The sequence below is a fragment of the Sinohyriopsis cumingii genome, chromosome 15 (assembly GCF_028554795.1).
Source record: "Sinohyriopsis cumingii isolate HCF-2022 chromosome 15, ASM2855479v2, whole genome shotgun sequence".
In the NCBI taxonomy this organism is placed as follows: Eukaryota; Metazoa; Mollusca; class Bivalvia; order Unionida; family Unionidae; genus Sinohyriopsis; species Sinohyriopsis cumingii.
In genome coordinates, this window is record NC_142975.1 from 29,172,868 (window position 1) to 29,200,708 (window position 27,841).

At 35.1% G+C, this 27,841-nt stretch overlaps 1 protein-coding gene across 3 annotated transcripts in view; it reads left to right on the top strand.

Annotated features, from left to right (window-relative positions):
• LOC149781473 (uncharacterized) overlaps window positions 1-27,841 on the top strand; it is a 63,571-nt gene that overhangs the window by 3,480 nt on the left and 32,250 nt on the right. For 2 of the 3 annotated variants that reach the window (XM_089935560.1, XM_089935559.1), the window contains exons 2-6: window positions 13,471-13,630; window positions 14,264-14,403; window positions 15,466-15,651; window positions 25,677-25,793; window positions 27,570-27,656. In XM_089935560.1, the coding sequence (XP_089791686.1) occupies window positions 13,471-13,630; window positions 14,264-14,403; window positions 15,466-15,651; window positions 25,677-25,793; window positions 27,570-27,656 (690 nt within the window). The remainder of the gene's footprint in view (window positions 1-13,470; window positions 13,631-14,263; window positions 14,404-15,465; window positions 15,652-25,676; window positions 25,794-27,569; window positions 27,657-27,841) is intronic. The other variant, XM_089935561.1, reaches the window with a different exon arrangement.

Below are 27,841 nucleotides of genomic sequence, written 5' to 3' on the forward strand. Positions count from 1 at the left end.
TTTGTGAAGTCATGTGACTAGTACTGCAAATGGCGAGTACTGGGTCAGGTTTCATCTACGCCATAGTTTCGTCTTGTTTGGCTGCGGATTACCGATATAACGATTATAATACTTGCCATTTCTGAGAAAATAATGGTGAAAATAAAGGTTGATTTGCCGGATTCGATTCACGCGATGGTCGTCCGAGAGTTATGCGTTGGTACGTCACTGACTTTTGAATGTATACGTGTAGTTTTTCAGTCTTCTTGCGATTCTGAAGCGATAAAAGAAGCCAGAGAAAAGTCTAATCGAGCGGAAGGTTGTAATCATGCGTGCACACCTTGTGTTCATTTATATTACCGATAAGGTGATTTCGTTATCAGAGATTTCGCCGTACTTTATTGATAAAACGTCCGGCTCCTGTGCTTGAACCTGTAACCCAGAAAATCCTATTTACTATGTATCTGTTAGAATCATACAAATAACTACATTTTATAAAAGAAGGAAATGTATACTTTAAAAAAAAAATATGCATCTTAATCAAAGTTTCCAATATTGCAAGAAGTTGTCCCACACGTACAAAATCGTCTGGTGCCCAACATTTCAGCTTGCCACTAGAACGGGATTCTAACAAAATTTCCCGGCATATAGTCTGTCTCTAAATTATTTTGTATTTTGCCCCCATAAACAAGACATTGTAAACACAGTACACCCTATTCATTGTTGTTTCTCTTGCACATAATAACTATTTTTTTTTACAAGATCGGTTTAGTGGGCTTAATATCGCTTGCCATTTATTGACATTGTTACGTTGAATTTTGTAAAACTAGCTATAAACCTTTTCAAATTACTCGACTGAACTTCTGACAGAAATAGTCCAAAGTAATGTATTTCATTTCTATATCCCAATGGATAAACATTACATCTTTTCAAAGCTGTGCGCAGAATTGGCCGACATATCGCGAATCATGAAAACACGGTGGTGGTATCCCGTGTCTCCAAGATTAATATTATTTTGAACACAATATTGTGGTGATAATTGCCTCTTTTCAAATGGTAAACATTACAGTATTTTATTTTCGTCAATCGGTCGAATTCGGTATGCGTTTTACTTCAGTATTGTAGACGGAAAACTTAGGTGTGCAGAAATGTCCGACAGCATTGTATATATTACAAAACGATACATGCTCCTGTATCCATACATGTTTGGGGACTGGTTTAACGAATTACAAGAAGACAAGTTGGTTTATTAGAAAATCCAGTCCTTGTTTATACAACAGTATATCATTTTTAAGGTGTTTTGTAAAAATTTAAATCAACCCTTTTGAAAATGTTTTTCAAATGATGGATTTTTGACCAGATCTTCTTAAGAAGATTAGGTTGTTTGAAAAATCTTTTTGGGGATTTTATTGGTACAAATAAATTCAGGGTTAAACTCTTTTCGTTACAAAGCAAGATTCTAATTGTTTGCGTTTATTTTGTTTTTCATAATGTAATAGAAAATATTACTTTCTATAAAATGCATATAAATAGGCTATAGAATTCATTAGAATTAAAGGTTTGAAAGGAAACAAAACATAATTTATGTTCATTGTGTTGTTCTCACTTAGAGACATAATGCAGCAAAGTAAAGTTACAACGTTTATTCTGTACATTGAAATGACTTTACATGCTAAATTATAGAAATATAATCAAACTTGTTTCGTGTGATACATTTTGTGGTTTTGTACATGATCATATTTTTGGACTTCGATGTTTTTGGTTGTTGTTGTGGGGTTTAACGCCATTTTTCAGCACAAGATAAGCTATGTATGGCGGCCAGTATTAATGGTGGAGGAAGAACCCGGGAAAACCCCGGGAAGAACCACCGACCCACGAGAAGCTACTGGCAAGCTTTCTCACATTGGCTAATCCTATACTCGAACCCACGCAGACAGAGGTGAGATGGCAGTGATCCGTAACGGAGAGCGCTTTAGATCACTCGGCCACTCGGGGCCCCCGATGTTTTTGGAGAGTCTTGAAAGAGAAACATCTTTCGATTTAGAAAATGCATGTTTTATAATTTAAAATGTTCTTTAATTCCATTCAGTAATGGTCATATGTGAACCTTGAAAAAAGTAATTTCAACCTGGAAAAAACCCTGGAAATGACCTGGAAATGTATCTTTAGAAAAGCGTGGGAACCATGATAGAAGTTGATCTGTGTGACGATTGTTATGGATTACAATTACGATGCCATAATATTCTGCAAAATCGAGTAAATAGCTTACTGACCTTTTCAAAGCTGTCTGTGAAGTTCTATGTGACCCACTGTGATGCGTTGGGGTGGGGTGCTCCCAATATTTATTTGAATTACTATGGAATTCCCACCCTGGCTCGTTTTTGTAGGAAGTGAAATTAGTGATAGAGAGAGGTAAAGCTCCGAGCCCCCAGTCAGCAATACCGTCAATTAAATTATTAAGAACACAAAGGTGAAATCCAAAAGAATAACAATTTAATACAAATTAAACGATATTAATTTTTCAACCAATCTTCTTCCTCTCGACCATGTGACAACCTATTTCATCACATGATTATAGTGTGAGATGGCTTTCCCCTGTACTTGGTTTCTACTCATCTGTGTTTACTCTGCCAATTCCTTTCCCCCCTTCCGGCGTTCTCCGTACTCCGATTATTCCTATCCTCTTGCCCTTTTGTCTCCTTTTCTCCTCCTCCTTCTCTTTCTCTTTCTCCAGCAACGAGGCATGTTCTCGGCCTACTTCTATCCTGTCTCTCTGAGACTCGGGACTTGACTACCCGGTAGTTCTGTCCCCAAAAGCTTCCTTTACGAAGCTTTCTGTCCTTGAATGTACAAAGGTTTTTCCCGCCAAATCACGAGTGGCTCCCTGAGTTATTGCTACAACTTGTCAGCATGATGCTTCACAATGACTAATTCATTCCCAGCCCAAATGACTGTTAAATTCTAGTTCGAATTGATGGCCCTACCCTTCCTCAGTTCTGATTGGATATCAATTCTACCCCAGTCGGTTGAGCTTAACAGATGAGCCTCAGGCCATCTGTCAAAGCGGGGAGATTTACAATAGCATCGAGGGTCTTTTGTTCAAAGCTTTCAACGTCTAGATGTGAGTTTAAACATCTAACGGAGCAGCTCTTGTACAAACGCGAATCGCCACAACAATGCAGGGTCGACATACTCATTGCGCTAACCCATTCCTTTGTTCCTGACTTACGTAATCGGGGGCAGGCAAACGTGACACTGTCCTTGTATTTCTACTCATCACTTGTATCCTTTCTCTCTCCTGTTTCTCCCAATTCCTTCTCATTATCTCTGACCTTTCTCTAAATTCCTTCTCCTCCTCGATTTTTTCTAAATTCCTTCTTCTCTTCCTCCTCTTTCTCCTCCACGACTGCATTTCTGTCGACTTTGGCTGTTTCGGCTATTCTTACTTCTGTCTCCAACTCTTGAAGACTCGGGACTCATTGGAACCGGAAATTCTGTTACTCCTTAAAAAGCTTCCTGTGACAACAAAATGACGTTAGGGTTTTTCCTTAGCTCTCTCATCTCACACTACACACGGCCTCTCATCAGATAACAGCTATTAAATTTCTTGGTCACGCGTTCATTCACATCGAGATACCCATATGTTCTTGTATGGTAAAACAAATGTCATAATACAGCATGGTATCAATTACTTTGTATACATACATCAATAAATTCCGTCACATCAGTAAATATTCTTAATTTGGTTATACTAAATAAGATCACAATAATCAGACGCATTTCTTTACCTTACGACTCATAACAATGTACGCAAATACTCAAACATCCATACTCTGATACATGCATACGTCCATATTAACTAATCTTACACACTTCAACCATTCCTAAATTCACAATTCAAGCATGTGTAAGTTCTAACATAACGCAGTAATAAATGTAAAAGTTTACTATGAAGTAACCTAATAGCGAATTACAAAATTAATTCTGACCAGAAGCTAACAATCTACATAATTCCGCCTGGCATCTAATAATTCTCTACGTAAGTCTCAAGACCATTTTTCAAATATGCATGTAAATGAAACACTACAAAGGTAATTCTACATGCATAATGATCCTAGTAATTAAGTGTACATACTACAAATAATTACAATTACGATGCCATAATATTCTGCAAAATCGAGTAAATAGCTTACTGACCTTTTCAAAGCTTTGTCTTTCCTTAGAATCTACCTGTAAGTTTTCCCGCAAAATTTTTTTTTGAGGGTGCTCTCTCCGGTTGAACTTTTCAGACCATTTGGGGAGGCCCTCCTGCCCTACTTGTAATTGTGTATTTGCTATTGTTTTTATTAGTTATGCCTTTCATAATTATAATGTTTGGCTGTCTGTCAATGTGGGGACGGATAAGAACATGCCCCGTTCACCTGTGGACTTGTCTTTTGATCATGGAACCAACATTTAACATATAGGTGTGATATCAGCAAACTTTTATTTAGTGACGCGAGCGGTCGTCGCCTTCTCCGATCTCTGGCTCATCATGGTAACCTTGCGTAAGAGTTCAACACTAACCCCATGGAAATGTTAAGAGATCAAACACAACGGCGTGGTAATATTCCCAGACAGGTAGATTATAACGTATTCATGACTTTATAGATGGGGCTTAACAAAGGTGACAATTTTGTTGTCAATGTGTGTTTTCGTATATTCTCATTTAGTTGGTATCAGATTGTATTAGAAAAAGATTTCATTAATTTTGATAAGAGTTATCAGGTTTTTGAAGAGAAATGCTTCTTTTAAACCAGTGTTTTTCTGCTAAGAACTGTAAAAAATAGAATAAAAACTAATCGATAGGTTTCGTGGAACCGAGCTCTGATATTCACAAATAAGTTCTGGGTGAGTAAAAATGTTTTAAATTATCTGAAGACAGTATCGTCCATATTGTTTTCCAAGGTGGTGTAGTCTACGTTGATACTTTGCTTGCTTTTTGTTGTGTGTGTGTGTGTGTGATTAGGATCTTCTAACGTGGCTTTAACAATTTTTCAGTAATATCGCTCCGATGTCTACAGTGTGGCAGTTTACAGTGTTGTCTAGCACTGGGGCATCATGTACCACCCAGTCACGTTATCCTGACACCAGGCCGACCAGACCTAATAATAATAATAATAATAATAATGAGGACTTTGTATAGTGCCTAATCTTTAGAAGCTCTAAGTGCTTTACAACATTAGACTACACCTATAACATAAAAAAACATATATAATGATATGATTACAAAAACAAACACCACGAAATTAGAAAACATAAAAAACATGTGGAAAATGTTTAAGGTAGGAAACATTATTAGGTCTTTAACTTTGTTCTTGCAGTCAAAATAAGTGTGTTTTAAGAGCAATCTTGAATGGGATCACTGTGTCTTTGTGTCTAAGTTCAGTGGGCAATTCATTCCACATTGCTGGGCCCTGGTATGCAAAATAACATTGTCCATATGACTTCGTTTTCATAGTGGGAATAATGAGTATACGATTGTCAGAAGAGGAGCATAATTATCTTGCTGGTGTCTACACATGGGTGAGGTCGGATAGATATGTTGGACTGGAGACTGTCAGTGAAACGTAGCACAGAGAACAAATTTTGTGTTTGATTCTGGATCGAATGGATAGTCAGTGTAGGGTACAGAGCAGCGGGGTGGTGTGCTCTGATCGTGGTACTCTAAGTATGATCCGAGTTTCTGGAGTAGATATTGAGATGAGCCAGACAGAATTGAGTTACAATAGTCCAGTCCTGAAAGTACTAATGAACACACAACACTAACCTCTTAATGCTGAGCGCCAAGCGAGTCAGCTGTTAGTACTGTTTTTATACGTCTGTGATATGACTCAGCCGGTGTTCAAACCAATGACCCTCCGCATCAGAGAAAGACGCTCTAACCACTAGGCCACCAGAGCAGTTGCTGTTTATAGTGCTTCCGCACTGTATTTGTATTGCTCTTTGTTGCTCATTGTTTATTAAACTTTACTTTTGTTAGTTTTGTTTCTTTCTTCTTGATTATGTCATCACAACTATAACCCACTAGAGATTGTGAACAACAGTCGTGGAATGCCATATACGAGTTCCTCCAATTCCTTTTGAGCGGCCATACCATGATGCTTATCTTCCCTTGTTATTCCATTCTTTATATTGAACTGCTTACCCAACCCATCCTTTCACTTGGATGCTTACCCAACACACCCCTTGAATTGGATGCTTACCCAATCCACCTCTTCACTTTGATGCTTATTCAGTCTACTTCTTCACTTGGATGCTAGCACAGTCCACCCCTTCACTTTGGATACTTACCCAATCCACCCTTTACTTGGATGCTTACCCAACCCACCATTCACTTGAATGCTTGCCTAACCCAGCCCTTCACTTGGATGATTACCTAACCCAGCCCTTCACTTGGATGTTTACCTAACTCAGCCCTTCACTTGGATGCTTACCTAACCCATCCTTCACATGGATGTTTACCCATCCCAACCTTCACTTGGATGCTTTCATAACCCACCCTTCACTTGGATGCTTACCAAACCCACCCATCACTTGTATGCTACCCCAACCCACCCTTCACTTGGATGCTTACCTAACTCAGCCCTTTACATGGATGTTTACCCACCCCACACTTTACTTACATGCTTACCCAACCCATACTTCACTAGGATGTTTACCCAACCCACCCTTCACTTGGATGCTTACCTAGCCCACACTTCCCTTTGATGCTTCCCCAACCCCACCATTCACTTGGATGCTTACTTAACTCAGCCCTTCATTTGGATGCCTGCCCAAACCCACAGTTCATTTGGTTGCTTACCTAACGCAGTCTTTCACTTGGATTTTTACCTAGCCCACATTCCACTTGGATGCTTACCCAGCCCACCCTCCACTTGGATGCTTGCCCAGCCCATACTTCATTTGGATGCTTACCCAAATGCACCCTTCACCTGGATGCTTACCTAAACCACCCTTCACTTGGCTGCTTACCCAACCCACCATTAACTTGGATGCGTATCCACCTCACCCTTCACTTACATGTTTACCGAACCCACCCAATTACCAAATCCACCCTTCACTTGGATGCTTACCTAATCCAGCCCATCACTTGGATGCTTACCCAACTCACCATTCACCTAGATGTTTATCTACCTTGCCCTTCACTTGGATGCTTACCTACCTCACCCTTCGCTGTGCACTGAATAGAGTGAAAAAAAAAAAGATTGTTTAGCACAGCCTTAATAATTGCAAAAAGCTATATTGTGCTAGATTTGGGAGTTTATAACATAAACGGAACAATGTCAGCATAGAGAGATAATGTGTATCTGTTTATTCTTTTGGCATCTGATAAAATAGAGGTCAAAGCTAGTCATGTAACAAAATCACACACAGAGAATAAAATTGTTGAATTATCAATTTCAGATAAAATGTTTCATGCATGCAAGTTCAGATACGATGAAGATTAACAATACATAATATATAGCGCAATAAGCAGCATCAGTCATCATAGCAATAGTGTTAAAACTGTACGATATATGGATGGAATAAATAATGTATTTGCTATAAGTGAATGTACAGTTTTATATTTTGTCAGAGAGTAGAGCAAAAAGAATGCACACACTTTACAAAGTCAATTCACCACAACTCTACAACAGAAATAAAGATGGAATTTATGGCAAACAAAGTCTGACTTAACACAGCACAAGATAGCTCAGTATAGGAGTTAGGTGTTTTGAATCAGAAGTGGGAATGCCCAGAAATTGATGTCATTCTCGAATCAGAAGTGGAAATGCCCAGAAATTGATGTCATTCTCTGAATCAGAAGTGGAAATGCTCAGAAATTGATGTCATTCTCTGAATCAGAAGTGGAATGCCCAGAAATTGATGTCATTCTCTGAATCAGAAGTCGGAATGCCCAGAAATTGATGTCATTCTCTGAATCAGAAGTGGAATGCCCAGAAATTGATGTCATTCTCTGAATCAGAAGTCGGAATGCCCAGAAATTGATGTCATTCTCTGAATCAGAAGTGGAATGCCCAGAAATTGATGTCATTCTCTGAATCAGGAGTGGAAATGCCCAGAAATTGATGTCATTCTCTGCATCAGGAGTGGAAATGCCAAGAAATTGATGTCATTACTCAGAAGCAGAAGAGGGAATGCCAAGAAATTGATGTCATTACTCAGAAGCAGAAGAGGGAATGCCCAGAAATTGATGTCATTCTCTGAAGCAGAAGAGGGAATGCCCAGAAATTGATGTCATTCTCTGAATCAGAAGTGGAAATGCTAGGATTTGATATCACTTTGTGAATCAGAAGTGGAAATGCCAGGATTTGACATAAATCTGTGAATTAGAAGTGGGAATGCCAAGATTTAACATCAATCTGAAATAATTTAGACATTTTACAGGGTTGACAAGAAGCTGCAAATTGCTGACTATGACAATTCCTGTTGTAAATGAATGTCAATATTGATAATGCTTAAGACAATTTGTCAAGCTAAAATTATTCTCCTGGTGTTTAATGCTACTTTAAGTGGCCAAAAAACACTAGTATTTAGCAGATCTTTACTTACATTGAACAGTTTGAATACTTACATAAACTACAATCAATTATAAGAAGCAATTTAACGTAGAAAAAGATACATTGAATAAATTGATAGAAAGGTTAACAGAACAAACTATATGCACTTTACAAAAGCCTGAAAAGGGCTGCTTTCAAAACTTTACCATGGAAAATAAAATAAAAAACATTGAAAGAATTCATAGAATGGTTAACAGAACAAACTACCTACACATTACCAAAACGCCTGATCATAAGAATTTAAGATAATATATACTTTATTAACTTTACAGAGAAAATATGGAAAATCAGGCAAGTAATTTTACCCGATTCGGTCATTTATAAACTTTAAGACTTAAAAAGGGAAGAGAAGACTCAAAAAGAAGATTACAGGGCATGTTGTACAACAAGTTATTTCTGTACGACCAACAGATGACAAAAAAAGTTGAACAGATTGTGAAGATCATAACATCTTAAGATAATATGTACTGTACATGTTTATGAAAAGGAAAGGATACGATGAATCGTTTAGTGGTTTTGAAGTTGCAGAAAATATGATTCCATTGAAATAAAATTAGAAGCATATCATTTAGACAACAGTATTAAGTACCATGAAAACTTTGAATTTCTGAAAGATAATAAATTCCAATAGTGTAACAGGTGCGTGAGAACGCACACTAGAAAATAAGATAAAACATGCATGTCATGCAAATCGGCATTGATCACAAAACTACATTTTAAGAAGAAGTATATTAAAAACATAGCAATTAAACATCAAACTGGTACACATGAAAATCATGAAAACGTGATTGCAGTGCCAATGAATGACATCACCGAAGAAATAAACTTGTCAGATATTATTTGCAAATATGATATGTGGATTGCAGTTACATCACAAAACCTGAAAATCAAATGCAGTGGTAAAGACTACATGCTGATAAAGATAAAGGGTAATGAAAGTACATATACATTATGCAATCGTGATGGTATTTGAACATCTTTCCAATGATGTTCAGACATTATGCAATCATGATGGTATTTGAACGTCTTTCCAATGATGTTCAGACATTGATGGAATCATGAGGGTATTTGAACTTCTTTCCAATGATGTTCAGACATTGATGGAATCATGATGGTATTTGAACGTCTTTCCAATGATGTTCAGACATTGATGCAATCATGATGATATTTGAACGTCTTTCCAATGATGTTCAGACATTGATGGAATCATGAGGGTATTTGAACTTCTTTCCAATGATGTTCAGACATTGATGGAATCATGATGGTATTTGAACGTCTTTCCAATGATGTTCAGACATTGATGGAATCATGATGGTATTTGAACTTCTTTCCAATGATGTTCAGACATTGATCGAATCATGAGGGTATTTGAACTTCTTTCCAATGATGTTCAGACATTGATGGAATCATGAGGGTATTTGAACTTCTTTCCAATGATGTTCAGACATTGATGGAATCATGAGGGTATTTGAACTTCTTTCCAATGATGTTCAGACATTGATGGAATCATGATGGTATTTGAACTTCTTTCCAATGATGTTCAGACATTGATCGAATCATGAGGGTATTTGAACGTCTTTCCAATGATGTTCAGACATTGATGGAATCATGATGGTATTTGAACTTCTTTCCAATGATGTTCAGACATTGATCGAATCATGAGGGTATTTGAACGTCTTTCCAATGATGTTCAGACATTGATGGAATCATGAGGGTATTTGAACTTCTTTCCAATGATGTTCAGACATTGATGGAATCATGAGGGTATTTGAACTTCTTTCCAATGATGTTCAGACATTGATCGAATCATGAGGGTATTTGAACTTCTTTCCAATGATGTTCAGACATTGATGGAATCATGATGGTATTTGAACTTCTTTCCAACAATGTTCAGACATTGATGGAATCATGAGGGTATTTGAACTTCTTTCCAATGATGTTCAGACATTGATGGAATCATGAGGGTATTTGAACTTCTTTCCAATGATGTTCAGACATTGATGGAATCATGAGGGTATTTGAACTTCTTTCCAATGATGTTCAGACATTGATCGAATCATGAGGGTATTTGTACTTCTTTCCAACAATGTTCAGACATTGATACAATCATGATGGTATTTGAACGTCTTTCCAATGATGTTCAGACATTGATACAATCATGATGGTATTTGAACTTCTTTCCAATGATGTTCAGACATTGATGCAATCATGAGGGTATTTGAACATCTTTCCAATGATGTTCAGACATTGATACATTTTCTGCACATGATAGGCTATACCACGGCGGCGATTATTAATGGTGGTGGAAGAACCCGGGAATACCCCGAAAAGAACGTCTTTCCAATTATGTTCAGACATTGATGCAATTATGAGGGTATTTGAACTTCATTCCAACAATGTTCAGACATTGATGGAATCATGAGGATATATGAACTTGCTTTCCAATAATTTCAAGGAAGGTTTAAGAATTATTCATGCAAACACTCAGTATATCATGCATTGCCCACAACAAACATTGTGCAGTTTTACTTCCAATCCTAAAGAATTATAAGGAAGTGAACCATAATCAGTTAATATGGGAAGACATTTTGTACCATCTGGATGCAGTAAAAATCAGTACACACTTTATAGTGCAGATCATTGCATAGTTTTAACATTCAATTTTTACAGAAATTTTGTAAGTAGTAATTTAAATTAAACTACTAAAATAAAATGAAATTATGATATTCCGAGACGCTTCCTCAATGAAACACAGTGGTTGTCACATGTTACAAAATCTAACAGCTGAAACTGGATAGAGGAAATGGCAAAACAAAATAGGAAGTACAAGCGATGCAAATACTGTGTTAAAGAAACAACATAATTCTGGTATAAAGACTGGGGAAATGAAGAGATTATAGAAAGAAAGAAAAAACTAGATTAAAATTTGAGCATGAATATGTGGACAAACAGTAAATGCAGACAATATATCCCACAAAACACTAATCCCACACTAATTTCGGCATTTTATATAATGGACAGGAAATTAAAAGCCTTAAACAGGTATAGCACTTTGCTCTCGCCCTGCAACTCAGTTCAGCTCTGCATTGAATGTTGATAATTGAAAAACGAGAGATATATTTACTACGATGAAACCCACCGAATAGTTTTAGTAACTATACTTTAATCATGGTAATCGTGTCATGAAGTTTTAGCAGAATCAGTTTAACTGGACAGTGTTGATGGCAGTAGCTGCTTGTGGGATTTCATACAGGCTTTTTTTTAATATAAAACAGTGTTAAGGAGGTATCATAATTGGCAGGCAACTTTCAATTTTTTCCAGTTGCGAAAAATGTCTGAATGTAAAATATCAGATTGTGATACACTCAATTCAAATAACATTCACAAATATAAGTTGAACTTAGTCTGCACCATTTGTAAAATTCCACCACAACATGAATGGAGATGCCGCAAAGGAACAAACATTACCAAGTCCATCATGGGCCATTTAATACATGCAGAGTTTGCAGAGTGTTAGTGCTTGCAAAACTTGAAATGTAGAAAATTTTTAAACTTAATGAAATAGTTATATCTACCATGACCAAAGCGATAGTAAAAGATAATAAACTATAAAGAATCTGTTTAAATCAACGAGTACAACATAAATGAAGAGATAATAAGATATCAGGGGAAATACTGAATGCACTTCTTGTTTGGAGAAATATAACTGGGGCCTGTAAGTCTTCTCTAATTTTCCTTGAAATTGGTAAATCTGTTTTTGAATTCTTCATCATTGATTTACTTTTATCAGTATATACTTTTTTGTGGCGGTTCGTTTGTGCAAAAATATTTCAGTAAATATTTTAATCATTTCGATTAAAATAGAACACTGTATTTACACAAATTTATTTTATTTAATTTAGGAAATTTCAATATATATTTCATAACCAATTTCTTTGGTATGCACAAAGTTTTACTATTTATTTTTGGCTTAAAGTTTTCCCACTTTCAGGTTTAGTATTGAAAGCTTCTGTCTCTGTTTTTGTAAATATAAAAAATAAAAACTGCACCTAGGGATGTGGTGGAGGAGAAAACTTTCATATAGCAGATTTGGTTTCTAGGATCAGGGATCAAACATTATTTTCAGTTTTTGCACACACTAGGTTGTGAGTGATCCTTAAAATGTGCTAGCCATATGATTAACTTTTGCATTTTGTTTTGTTTTCATGTCTCTTTTGCTGACACTATATCATCTATCATGCTCTAGTATGTTAGCAGCTGTACAGTTCATTTTACCCACACTAGATTCTGTGTCATGTTTCTAGCTGTTCGATTAGTTCATTTCATTCATTTATTTGCATGTTACTTTCGAAGCTGTGGCAGCTGTTTTGGGAATCGCAGAACCAGAACTTATTTTTTAATCTGCTCTATCAGTGGCCAGCTTTAGATACTATGGTGGGTCTCAGTTTTATTAAGGTTCCTAAATTTCCTTCTATATTTTTCGTATCACTGTTAATCTTGACAATGGAATGGAATGAGGTAGATTTAAAATTCATATTATTGTGACATTTGGCCCACATGCCAACTTGCAGCATCGTCAGCCCTATACTGTATCACTGCAAGTAACAAATTCCTTAATTTTTCCAACAACGTAAAGCCCATATAGATAAAAAATCGCGGCAAATGCGGTATAAAACTTAGTGTGAAGCAGTTATCAGGTGCATGGCATTCACCAGGTGTCTTTTGACTACCACACTGACAGCATTATATGGCAAAGGGCGATAACCCAACGTGTATATCCATGACGATAAGGAGAGAGTGCTTGAAAGAATAAGTAGTAAGTATCAATAACCTAATGATTTGTTTTTACAATGAAAAGAAAGTGTATAATGACATACTTTTTTGGCAGGGTCGTAAGTTCAGCGATTTGAACAAGAAGGAGATTGTTTTTATGGTGGTGTCTGGCGTGTCCCTCGTGGCCTGTCTGGGTCTGACTATACAACGGATGGTGGTTGTAGATAAATCCTCGCCAGACTTCACATTCACCCTGGTTCTTCTTTTCAACATACGTATGTTAATAGACTATTGTTGCATTTCACAATAATTAAGTTGATTGTTTTCTTTTCCAACTACATGTATACTTGTGCCTGTATACTTTATATTTTGTGTGACATTAAACATAGTAGAGACATGGCAATAATATAAACAAAATGTAACTATTTGCACACCTTTTTAAATCACTGATCATAAAGTATTGGCCCCAGCTGAAAGAAACATTTTTACAAAGTATGTTTGCTTTATTTTTTAACAAATGCAGTATAAATACGCTCTTCTTAATAACAAATAGCTTTGTATGTTAAACTATGAGATACCGCACACGTTTTTTTATTCATTCAATATTTTTTTCTTTTGTATGTTTACCAAACAAATTAAATTTGAGATTCATGACTGATTGAAATTTTCCGCCACTAAGAAATGTTAAAATATATATAGACCTGGCCCTAGTCGCTTGCTACCTTAGGCCCTGCATATCCTAGGGCCGGGCCTGAATATATATATATATATATATATATATATATATATATATATATATATATATATATATATATATATATATATATATATATATATATATATATATCCATTCCAATGACTTTGTTTTAACTACTTTAATACTTTTGTCATGACTTTTACTTTTACAGTGTTCTGTTCTTATTATATCTCCACCGGAATTGTTTTTGAGAAGCCTTATGAATTGATGATATTCATAATTGGAGTGATTATTGTATGGCTGTACCTAATTGTCAACTACGCCATTAGCGATAAAGGACCTTTCAAACTGGTAAAGAAATAGAATATTACTTTTATTAATAGAAAACCAACTTCAGCAAGATGAAAGTCATGATATATAAATGTGATTTATTCGTCATCTTTTGAATCGTATGATGCATGCTCTGAATGTTCATCTCATTTATTAATTATTCATCTACTAATTATTCATCTACTAATTCATTTTTAATTTGTTTTGAGCAACAAGAAAATTTATTTAGGGTAAAGACAGTTATTTATGCAGCCAAACACAAAGCTTAGCTTTTTCACAACTTGTAAATTACAAGTTTTAATTCAAGAAGGAATCTTTTTTTTTGTATTGTGCTTGAATAAGGATTTTGTCGTGTTTATGTAATCGAGTAGAGTCAGTGATTAAAAATATTTTAAACATATTTTTTCAAACCATATCAAAAATAATTTGCTTTCATACCAGATTAATTATAAACGATCAATAAATATGGCTTATTTGTGATATTGCTGCTCTGCAACATATCTGCTAGCCAAGATTCCGATATGATAACCCTATCTACACCTTGTCATATCGAGCGGATATTTCTGTGCTTTGGGTCTGTGAATTTCATAGGATGCGGCAGGAAGCTATCATATCTAATCAAACTTAAGTTGTTCAGATTTGAACACTGTTCCTACATGATCGAGACAAGGGGAGTGCCTAACTTGAATGGACTGATATTAATAAGCAATTTTCCACTGATGGTCCGTGTTTTGTACAAACACTTTTCACTCAAATACCCTAACAATGGCTCCCACTGGTATGTAGTCATACTTTTGATGTTAAACTTACAAATTATAATTTTTTAGTCATTTGCCTCCGGCTGATGTGCAATGTACCGCTGTTACACGCTGTTGGTTAGTTGGTATTATGTACTAAGGGAGGCAACTCATGAATCCAATAGGTATCACTATGACAAAGCACTAAAATATCTGCTTGATCCGCTAAGGTTATCATATCAGAACCTTGGCTTGGGAAGATGAGTGTGCAATGTTTGCTCCTAGTATCACTTATCGATGAGATGAATTTTCTTCTCCTTTTTTTCTTCTTCTCTTTCATGACCAGTCACGTCTAATCATAGCGTCTGTCCTCAGTCCTGTCATTTTTGTGTTGGGTGGTCTCATCGCCAAGAATTACCATGATTCTGGTAACCTCATATTTAGGACCGTGGGTGCGAATGCCATTCTACAGGTTTTTTGCAAAAATACGTTCATGTTCCTTGGATTACTGAAGCTGGATTTACAGCTGGGGGTAAGTTATACATTTCTTTGTTCATTTTTCCTTGCTACAGTCGTACAAAAACAGTATTACAATTCTGTTTGTACAAGATACGAGGTCATTTGATGTATTAGGTAAATTCATACTGACATTATTCCTTAGGACATAATAATTGAGAGTATTTCTGGATTGGAGATTTACAAACATATAATTGCAATTGCATCCATTCTTAAAAGTAGTAAAGATTTCTATTGGTCAGAACATAATCATGTGATCAGACTGTTGTGTTTCTTTCTTTTTAAACTGTATGAAGAACTACTTTATACTAACTTCTATAAACAGAGCCATGTGCAAAGTAACTATAATGTCAACACTGATCTGGAAGGCATTACACACTGCATGCCTTGAAAACAAAATAAAAATGGTGGGTTTATATTTTATTTAGAAAATATAATAAATTGATTTGACAGAATCCAATAACAACTCTTTGATGTTTTTCTGAATATAAATAATTCTTTACCTGACAAGATTTGAAAAATAAAAGCTGGGAAACACAAGAAGAACATGGGTGCTGCATCACTTTCACTGTGACTTGTTACAAATGAATTTAAAACTATAGGTAAATGGATATAGCGATTTGGAGAAAGGTTGGGTGGTCAGCGACTAACATTATAACAGTTGGATTCACAGTCGTATGATGTAGGATGCTGACCATGATTGCTATGATGTGGGAATGGATGGGAGATCCATACACCCCCATCGTAACTTTAAGTACCTGTGTCTTGCACTGTTTGACTATTGGACCCCCATCACTATAACCATTTACTGATAGTATTAATTTCATTTTTAAGTAGCCCCTGTAGGCAAAATAAACTGTTAATCAAAACGAAAATAGAATTCAAGACGCGAAAATTGGTTACTCACGTGTCTAGACAATAATGATTCGTCCTAGTCACAATTAACTCTTGAGAGCCTCAAATCCAATAGTCATTCGTATGTCAAACAAAACAACACATCATTTGCTTTGAATATTGAACTTTTACTCAAAAGTCTTATGCCAGTTTAGATAAAAGATTAAGACCATGCTGTGGAATGTTCAAAACCTTAGATTGCTTACCATTGGTAGATTTATTTTGTTTGATATTTACGTAGCTATTATGTTGCAGATGGAGAATTCCCTGTTTTATAACTAGCTATGTACCAGCTGCCCTCAGCAAGAATTCATATGCTTAAACAAGACTCTAAAACTTATAGCAAATATCTATATAAAACAAAATATCAATAACAAAATAAATAACATTTTAAAAAATTGCAATTATAAGTTAGAGTTTAACGTAGTTTTTTTTTTCTCTCTGAGTTTATTGTGGTATAAACTGTCAGTTGCTAGCTCACACAGCTTTCATAATGCCCTTTGGGCGTTATTTGCTGTGTGATTATGCAAATGACAGTTTATACCATGATACACACAGAAAAACATTAAACTCTTAATTAAAAGTCATAATATGCCTTTAAACAAGAGCAACATTTTTTTAATACTTGGCTTTGACAAATATTCCTTTTTACTTCCACTAAGTTGCACATATTTTGTTATGGGGTTGTCTGCACATCAGTTCATTCGTTGGTACTTTCCTTTTTATTTGCTTCTCCTGTCATAACATTGAATCGGTTGGAGAGATTTTCAAGAAACTTGTATAATGGCTAGTTGTGTACCATAGTCATCCTCAAGGTCATGACAAAATATAATTAACAATTAACCCCTTGAGGATTTTGTCGTTTTCACCTGAAATGCGAGTAGGAAACACATTTTGATGGCTGTTTCTGAACAAATCCTAATGCATTGACTTCCTAGAGGTTTTGTATTGGACTTAGAACACAATTAATTTTACTGTATTATAATTCTCTACATTTGTTTCTCAGTACTGACCTTTCTACTGTGTGAAAATAAATACAAATCATATGTTAATCTAAAATACCTCAAAGATGACTTCACGGTGAAGTTCTTGTCAAAGGTTGACCTGCATTTTTTGGAGAGGCTGCACTGTAAAAAGAGCAGCATGTAAACAGAAGACAGATTTTCACTATTGGATCATCACCAAGGTCTTATTACTCACTGTGTACTGTCGCCAAAATACACAAGGACAACCACACCCTGAGCTCATACTCTCAAGAACAAACAATTAATTTTAAATCCCTACCAAACATGCATAATTCTAGCTCTTCTGTCACCACCAAAATGAGAGAGGAAAAAATGTTCTAAAAATAGACTAGAACTACATTTGTCTGAACCGGAACAATTAATTGTGGCCTGATTCCTGACAGGCACAATTTTATATGGCCAATTTTAGTCAAACTTTGATATTTACATGCCACACCTATTTCAATTTTATGTATGAAGTCTTTTTGAATTTCCTTGCAAACAAGACATGTGACATCTGTCAGAAAGTGTGTAGTGCAGGTGTTCCACAGGGTGCAAGTTTTGGTCCAAGTGCTCTTGAGAAACCAAAACTAAATTTGCTATATCTTCCTTAATTATAAACATTTTTCAATGTACTAAAATCTAACTGTATTACAAGATAAAACCTGTCTGAAAATATGTTTGAAATTTACAAATATTGATAAATTAAATTTTAATGGAAATTGAAATAAACATTTAAATTTTAAAAACTAAATTTTAATGAAAAATTAAATTTTCATACAAGTTTTAAAACTCAGTTTGACAAATTTTAGACAGCAAAGTTGACTAATGAATGGTATTTAAAACAAATGGTAGTTTGGGTCTGTACAACTGGTAACATTTTTCCCAGGGGTAGTGAAGCAACATAGCTCATAGTGATTTTGGCAGCAGACCGCAATATGCCTATCCAGATGCATATAGAGGTGTACACACTAATGAAACAGTGACAGGTGCTATATTCCACATTTATTGTGTCAGGTACTTAGGCAGTTGTTTGTATAACTAAAAGCACACTCATTTAAAGTTCTGAATGGGACCACTACCATGTTTTATAGCAAAAATGCATTCCATTTCTGAGTGTTGATAACTACAAAAGGCGACAATGGGATAGGAAAATACAGTTTCAAGAGAGGCTGTATCTTACTGAATGGTGCTTAGCTCTCTCTAATGAAGACCTAAGCCATGTCTTTGAGGTGCTATATATCAGTGCGGTGATATGAACTAATCTTGTTCACTTATGGCAGTACACTGCACATGCCGTTATGAAACCTTGCTATTACCACCTGACTACTAGAGACATTCCAAGCTGATCCAACTCTAACACTTTGTTCCACATACCAGGCTAGACCTGAAAAGATACAGTATGTTTCACTTAATTCTAGAAAACAGTAAGATGTAGATCAATGAAGTTAAAATGTGTTAGATATGGTGATTTCAAAATAACATTAAGGTTGCAAGCATGGGAAAAAATATTAATCTTGACAGAGACACACTCAGAAATGTGAAGCAATGGCCATGTATTAAAGTGATAAATTCATCCTAAAAATATATGCAGTTTCTAAAAGCATATTTAGCCATTTATAGATAGATAACTAATCAGGTAGACTATGTATCATAAAGTTCAAGGCAATGTTGGGGTGGTGAGGTTTGATCATTGGTACAAACATTAGTACATACCAGTATACAGGAAAGTCAAGCGACAATGTACTAAATTAAAATATATTATTATAAGCAATCTTATTCGTGAGGGAAATAATAATTTTGGATATTGCATGAGAATACAGCCAAATGTTGTCATACAGATCAACTATAGGTGCCAATATTTAATCCTATATCATCAACTAAATGTAAAATTCTGATCCCCAAAACTTGTAAACAAGGATGGAAAATTTGCATATGTGGGACATATACAATGTACTTGTTATGATAGAATGTGCAAACATAATTCAAAAGATCTATTTGAACATTTACAGTTTATTTTTAAGAGTGTTGGTTACCAATTATTAAGCTCAGTGATTCAATGGAATCAGATATCAGCTGATGCTACAATACTGCACTCTCAAAGTACTAAATTGAAATATGTTGCCATACATTATAGGCATATTTATGATGAAAATAACAATTTGGGATATTTTCAGTGCACACAGTCAGAAATGTGCCTTACAGATTCACTATAGATACAGTGTCAGCCTATATGATGTACTGAATGTGAACTTTTGATCCAAACATTCTAAAATATATGGATATTTTTTCATGTGAGAATTATGTAACCATGTTATGATCAGTTGTACAAAGTTAAATTCAAATAATCTGTTTGAATATTCTTTATGTAATCTTTAGAGTGTCAGTTAACAAACATTATTAGTAATTAATAATGCATAAAGCAAGATGGATCATTAGAATTCCCATAACATCATATAGGCCACAATGCCGCACTACATCAATCAATATCTTAACCAAATTGAACATTTACAGTGGAATGCATTTTGTGTTCAGCTTACATCATTTTGCTGTTGTCTTACATCCAAGGGTAAATATACCTGGGGAAAGTATATTTTATCCCTTTGACCTGTATTTTATTCTCAGACAGTTTAAAATTATTTAGTAGAGAACTTGAGTAGGTTCTAGTATAAAGTTTTCATCTCTATCCTCTCATTAAAGAACTATTTTATAAACAATTACTGAAGGCTATACAAGCAGATATGTGTTACTCAGGAAGTGACCCCATCATAAACACATAAATTAACTGCTTGGACTCCTAATAAATAGTTCAAATGACCAATACAAAATAGAATTTTGTCTTAGTATATTTTAAATGAAGGTCTCATTTTGACTTACAAAGATATTTTCTCTGACAAAATTTGACAAATATCCATCATTGGTGCTTGTATATGGTGTAGGATAATATACATGCTGATATTATTTAATATCATTCAAAAAAAATATTAAATAGTACATGCATTTTGGGGGGAAATTTTTTATTTTTTTTATGTTTTGTACATTTCATTTACAATTTTTAAACAAATATCAATTTTTAATTTTTTATTTCATTTTTGTATTTTCAAAGTTAATGTACATAATATATTCAAAGTTCTTATGTCTATCATTAATAATAATGATTTTATATCAGTTTAAACTTTACTCAAATACTGCACTGACGGGACATAGAACACAATTAATTTTACTATATATTCTCTACATTTGTTTCTCAGTACTGACCTATCCACTGTGTGACAATCAATACAAATCATATGTTAATCTAAAATACCTTCAAAGATGACTTCACGGTAAAGTTCTTGTCAAAGGTTGACCTGCATTTTTTTTGAGAGGCTGCAATGTAAAAAGAGCAGCATGTAAACAGAACACAGATTTCACTTTCGGATCATCACAAAGGCTTTATTGCTTACTGTGTACTGTCGCTGAAATACACAAGGACAACCACACCCTGAGCTCATATTCTCAAGAATAAACATTTAACTTTAAATCCCTACCAAAAATGCATAAATCTAACTCTAATATCACCCCCAAAATGAGAGAGGAAAAATGTTCTAAAAATAGACTAGAACTACATTTGTGGGTAATGAACCAGATCTATTAATTTAAGCCTGATTCCTATTAGCCTAATGCCTAGTTTTGTTAGAAACATTGTTTTTCATTGATTATTTCGCTCGCACATGAGTAGAAGGGTAAAAATTGGATTTTTTTTTTTGCTTAATGGACCCATCATTTTCATATTGAGACCACTCTTTATGCCCACCTTATCCTACTTTTTGCAAAGGTTCACCTGTCTGTGTGCAGTTCAGATTGGTCTGCCTTAGATCTGAGGCCAAAAAGTCTCAAATCCAGACACAAAATTGGATTCTGACCACGGGCGAATTTTTAGTGAAAAGAACACGGGTCCCAAAAATTAAGTTTTTCTTCTCAATATTTTGTAGTGCAGCTAGAACGTCAAGATTATTTGGTATCATTGTTGAGCTACATCTGTCTACCTTTCAATAATACCACCCACTTTAGTGTATCCTACATGACCTTGATGCTACATCATACATGACCTTGACGCTGCAGAGCTCAGCATTAAGCTACTACCTCATACCACATAAATGTGGCCCCAGGGGTTAATGAGTTAATTCATACCACATAAATGTGGCCCCAGGGGTTAATGAGTTAATGTGATTTCTATCCATTTCAAACCACTGAAAGTATTTTAATGAAGCTGTAGTCAATTATATATCATGTACAGAAGGTGAAAGTCATGAGAGGACAAATATAATTATGACGGGCATATCATGTACCATTGGTGGTACTATTCTCATGAGACCGGCGTACCACATACCTTTGGAAGCAGCCTTTTCTTGAGATGGGCGTACCATGTGCCTTTAGAAGTAATCTTATTCAGTGCTTTATTTAATGGCACATGATAACACATTGACTATCTGATGATAATGTTTTGGAATGCAGAGCCTTGTGACAGCGATAGTTACAAATTAAGTAAAATACAGTCTTTTTGAAATCTTCGCAGTGCATTTTTTTTTCTTGCAGATAAATGATATGCTTTTCTGGAAGGGTACAAATATATACACTTGTACTATGACTTGAAAGTTTGAAGGGGATAATATTAACACATTAATATTAACACATTAACCCCTGGAGGTTTTAGTTGTTTTCACCTGAAATTCGAGTGGGAAACACATTTTGAAAGCTATTTCTGAATAGATCCAAAAACACCAAATCCCAGGTGATCTTTCAATAACATGCCCGTACGAAATAATTAGGCGGATTCCACCTGGAACTTAAGCAGACTCCAGGTGGAATCTGCCTAAAATGTTAAAAATCTGGTTAATACAAAGGCGGACCTGGAAAATTTGAGAAGTCAAAGATGAATCCATCTAGAGTCCGTCTAACTCTCAGATGGACTTTTGTCAAATTCCTGCTATAAATACATCTTTAGGCATAATTTTGGACTTGGTTGATTTTCCTTCCACCATCTAGGTGGAATTAGGAACTTAGTCATTGGCATCTGTTATTTGAAAGGAGGACTTAGTTTATTTTCTAACCAACATCTAGGTGGAATGAAGAACTTAGTCATTTACATCAGTTAAATAAGGCATAATTAGGACTGTGGCTTTTGTGTGTCTGTAATGTTAAATGACTGAAAATATAGTGATATTTTGTGATTGTTAAATATCACCGACAGTTCAATAAAAATATCAATAAGATATAATAACATTTATTGTTTCTTGTACAATTTGAATGATTTTCAGCAGCATTTATATTTCCTGTTTCTGATAGCTGTAATTTTATTGTTTATTTTGGGCACAATTTATAACTTCTTTCCACAGCTTTCCTTGTTAAATTTCTTTTTCAAATTTGTTGTTGTTGTTGTTGTTGTTGTATTTTTGTTTAACTTCAATTGGATTTAACTGCCCTCAAACAAGTTTTCATCTTGTTTTCCATTTTAAAACATAATTTCACTTTTCTCCTGACCTGAATTTTCTCGATATGGACCCATTTTTTAATATTGTCTCCGAAACGTTTTTTTAAATAATGCTCTATCCGGTCCCATTCCACAACAAGCTTTCAAATAAGTATTTGTTCCATTTATTGTTTAACAGAGGATCGTTGTATAAAGCTTTGTGATTGGTCAAAATGTTGAAATTGCCCAATGAATCGTCGCGTAACAGAAACTGATGGGAAAGAGCATGTTTGCTAAACATGGCGGTTCGAATTTTCGAGCGGGACGAGAGATTGAATAACCACTTGAAAAATGTGCGGCAATGAGAATACCCTGAACGCAAATTTGATGGGAACATAATTGGTCAATCTATATGAAAACTGAACGCCAGGACAAGCATTTTGCTTTTTGTGCCATAAAGAGCTTTATTGATTAGCGGATAACGTGCTAAATAGGACAAGGAATTGAATCAGGAATCAGGATGATTTCGAAGTATAATACAACTCCAGACTGATTAACTTCAGGGACAACGTGTAGATCACTGGTGGAAATTGTTGCCAGATATCCATGTCTATCAAAGATAGTCATATCTTTGCGGAATTTTCTTGGCTGAAAAGTAGAATCTACTTTCAATCTCGTGAGGCATTATTGTGTATATTATCAAAATATTCTTGGTGTGTTGGAATTCAGTGTAAAATAAGAGTAATTATATCATGATAAACGTTTGTCATGGCTGCTTATGGAACAAGGATCAGTTCGAGAGACCACAACAGCATCATAGCTTGTGCAATCAAAATCCAGTCTACAGTACAAGTGACATAAGGCAGGCTCCTAGCTTTTCTTCTTCTCATAATCAAATTGTCTCAAATGGATGCTTTTCTGTAATTTTGCATTATTTTCACAGCTGAATTTTTCAATGCAGATTAATATTTTATATTTTATATATGTTTATGTGTTCACAGATGCCTGTGCATATGTTCCAGGCTTGATACTTTGATTTTTAAAACCACTTAATTATTTAGTGTCAGATACTTCACATCATGTTGTATATACTGTATATGTTGTACATCACAGATGGAAGGCCTCAAGGTAGATTAGTTCTGTAACTAATTGAATTACCTTCTCTAAATAAAGTCGTTATTATTATTATTATTATTATTATTAACTCCCATTTCTCTTGCCTTGGATGTCATATAATTACAACATCAGTATAATTGTTTTCATGCACACTTAAATATCACCTTGGTTAATAAAGTCCTGTTTAATTCATATCCATTATTTCTTTGAAACCTGCTGAAATGTCTGAAACACTAAAAAAAACTTCAGTAAAATACTATATAATGATCAAAATTTTAGTGAAATCTTACAAAAGCTTTAGTCAATTTTTTTGTGAAACCTCACAAATATTTCAAAGAAATTTGAGTGAGACCTCAGCATAATTTCAAGAAAAGTTTTGGTCAAAATATGTGTGAAATCTCACCAAACTTTAAAGTGAAATGAAAAATACTTAAGTGATGCCATGTTGGATTAAATTTTATATGCAAGAAAGAACATGGCATTGCCCCTTAGGACACGAAAAACCTAAATCTGATTTGATAATGTCTGTCAAAATAAAATTTATGATCCATTTTAAATATTACTGTGAATATTATCATTGATTCCCTATAACATCTTAAAATCATTAGGCAGTTTAATAGAAATCTGAAGTATATTTTTTATGGTTTAGGCAGGTATTTCCATCTAATTAGGCAGCAGTAAAGATTCCGCCTAGTAACAGCAGTTTGCATATTTTGAGCTATATTCCACCCTGAATCTGCCGAAAAGTGATAATAAGGGGAATCTAGGCTAAATAAGCAGAATAAACAGATTCCGCCTAGTAGACGGTCTAAAAAATTCCACCTTTTAGGCGTAATAAACTAATTCCACCTAGTAGGTGGAATAAACAATTCCACCTAGTAATAGACGGACTAATTTGAATATTTCAGGCTGTATTCCACCCTGAATCCGCCCTGAACCCACCTAAAATTTATAATAAGTGGAATCTAGGCTTTAAGTAAAATCTGCTTTAAAATTCCACCTGGAATCTGGTTAAAGTCAGGGCGGAAGTTTTTGTACAGGTACTGCCTAGTTGTGTTATAAGAAACGTTTTTCATTGGCTATTTGGCTCGCTAAATGGAGCCATTATTTTTGTATCAAGACCACTCTTTATTCCAAAAGCCCATCTTATCCTACTTTTGCAAAGGTTTATCTGTCTGTTTGCAGTTCATACCAGTTTGCCTTAGATCTGAGACCAAAAAGTCTAAAACCCGGACACAAAATCAGATTCTGACTACAGATGAATTTTGGGTAGAAACAAATTGGCACAAAAAATGAGGCTTTTCCCTCTGTATTTTGTATTGCAACTAGAAATTCCAGATTATTTGGTATCATTGTAGAGCTACATCTGTCTACCTTTCTATAATACCACCCACTTTAGTGTATCAATATTGCATGACCATGACGCTACAGATTTTGGCAGTAGGCTACTACCTCCTGCCACATTAACACGTCGCTATGGGTTAATGTGTTAATACTTTGTTTCAGGTTTGATGAGTAACAGCAGATCGAAATTGAATCTTTTGTATTTCTAAATGTATTTTGTTACCATTGCAGGTAACATTGGCAGTACTTGTGCTGACAAAGGGAGATGACCTCTCAACTCGACAGATCATACTCCTGTGTGTGGTGGGGGTTCTAACCTTGGCTTCATTCCTGTTTGGACATTTTGGGGTAAATGTAGTATATACTTACATGATTTTCCTCTTTTTTGTATTAAAATCCACATGACAATAAAGGCTAAGGTTTTGCCAAGAAGGGAATAATATATTTTTTAACTGTACGTTCCACCAACTGTCACTTGCAACAAATGCATTAAAAAAAGTCCTGACATTTTATAGATGTATTACAAAAGATGAAGAAAAAGGCAAGTTCAGAATTTCAGTAAAATAAAAGCAGTTTCAGAGATACATTGGCTGAAGGCTATTGTATATTTCCTTTATTTTTGTCCAGGATGTACAAAGATTTACCTAATCTTTACCCACATTATCTAACATGGTACAGGTAGTCATACCAGCCCTAAGCCGATTCCCCAGCCGAGTCATACCAAAGACTTACAAAAATGGTACTAACAGCTACCCCGCTTGTCGCTCAGCATTAAGAGGTTAGTGTTAGGACTGGTTGGCCTGGTGTATGGGATAATGTGACTGGGTGGGACATCATGCTACATGTCTGCAACATGATGACCCAGGGGCCCAGAGTGGCCGAGTGGTTTAAAGCGCTCACCGTTCCGGATCACTGCCATCTCACCTCTGTCGGCGTGGGTTCGAGTCCAAGGCTCAGCTAGCATGGGAACGTGGAAAAGCCTGCCAGAAATTTCTTGTGGATCGGTGGTTCTTCCCTGGGTTTTCCAGGGTTCTTCCTCCATCAGTTATACTGGCCCCCATGCATAGCCTATCATGTGCTGAAAAATGGTGTTAAACCCCACAGCAATAACAACAACAACTATAAACTCGCTGCCACACTGCAGACATCGTAGTGATATGACTGAAAAATTGTTAAAGCTACATTAAAAATCCAAATCACACACACACACATAAACACACACAGACTTTATCTAATTAGATAAGTTGCTGTTATGCTTGGTTGATTGACATGTTGGAATGGTCCATTGGTGTTTGACAGGTTGGAATGTTCCATTTTTTAAAGCTTTGTATATTTACATTTTAGCTCAGAATTTATATGGTATGCGCAGGTGCATTTCAATCTACAAAGCCAGCCTCCTGAAAAATTTCATCAGTTTCTTTTTCTTATTTTGTAGATAGCAATATATTTCTTGCTTTTTATATACATGCATCACGTTTGTCCATGTGAAATGTTATGTTTGAAAATGTACATTTACACTACAGCTGGTCAAGTTTATAACTGGTCATCTCTGGTTATATGAACTTGTAATCTCCATCGTTTCTGTTTGAAATTTAAATTTCTAGCAGCAGAGGATGAGCATGAGAAGTATATTTTCTGATGGCTTGTTGACCCTTATCGGATAAAAACAAGATAAAGGTTTTAAATCTAGCCTTTAATAAAGTGTATTGACTACCACATGCATTACCTTATGTACACTTAGAAAATCAGGGTCTGTATTGTTTGTTCTACTGCTTTTTTAAAATAAACTGCATAGACCCACACTTGCTGGTGCACCATTTGACAACATATATGTAGCTCTTGGACTTGACTTACAAGTGTGTACTGATGGCAAGGAAGTTTTTGTACATATAATCTTTAATGACTAATAAAATTGGACACCGATTTCGTCATTGCTTTGTTTAAACTTATGTTCTGAATGTTAATGATGGTATTAAGTGACATTCTGTATATGTGATTAAATAGGTGTGATGCTAAAATATTTTATGCATATGAGAACAATGCATTTTCTCTTTTTTCTTTCTTTCTTAATTTGTCTGGTTATTCTGTTTTTGTTTAAATTTGAAAGAATATTCTGATTTCTAGGTTCGACTAGAAAACAAGAAGTTGATGTATATTTATGCAGCACTCTGGATCTTTTTGCCTGCTTACACAGTATACAGTATCGTTCAGGTACGTCACAACTTTGAACAATTCAGCAAAAAGCACATTTTCTGCGCCATCATATTATCTGGTTAATAATATGGTTTTTTAAGACCATTTGTAAAATGAATTGGTAGAACAACGTATGTTAAATTTTCTAAATTTTAAACACTGGAAGGATGTACCTGATTGTAAATCTTCAACCCAGCTCGAGT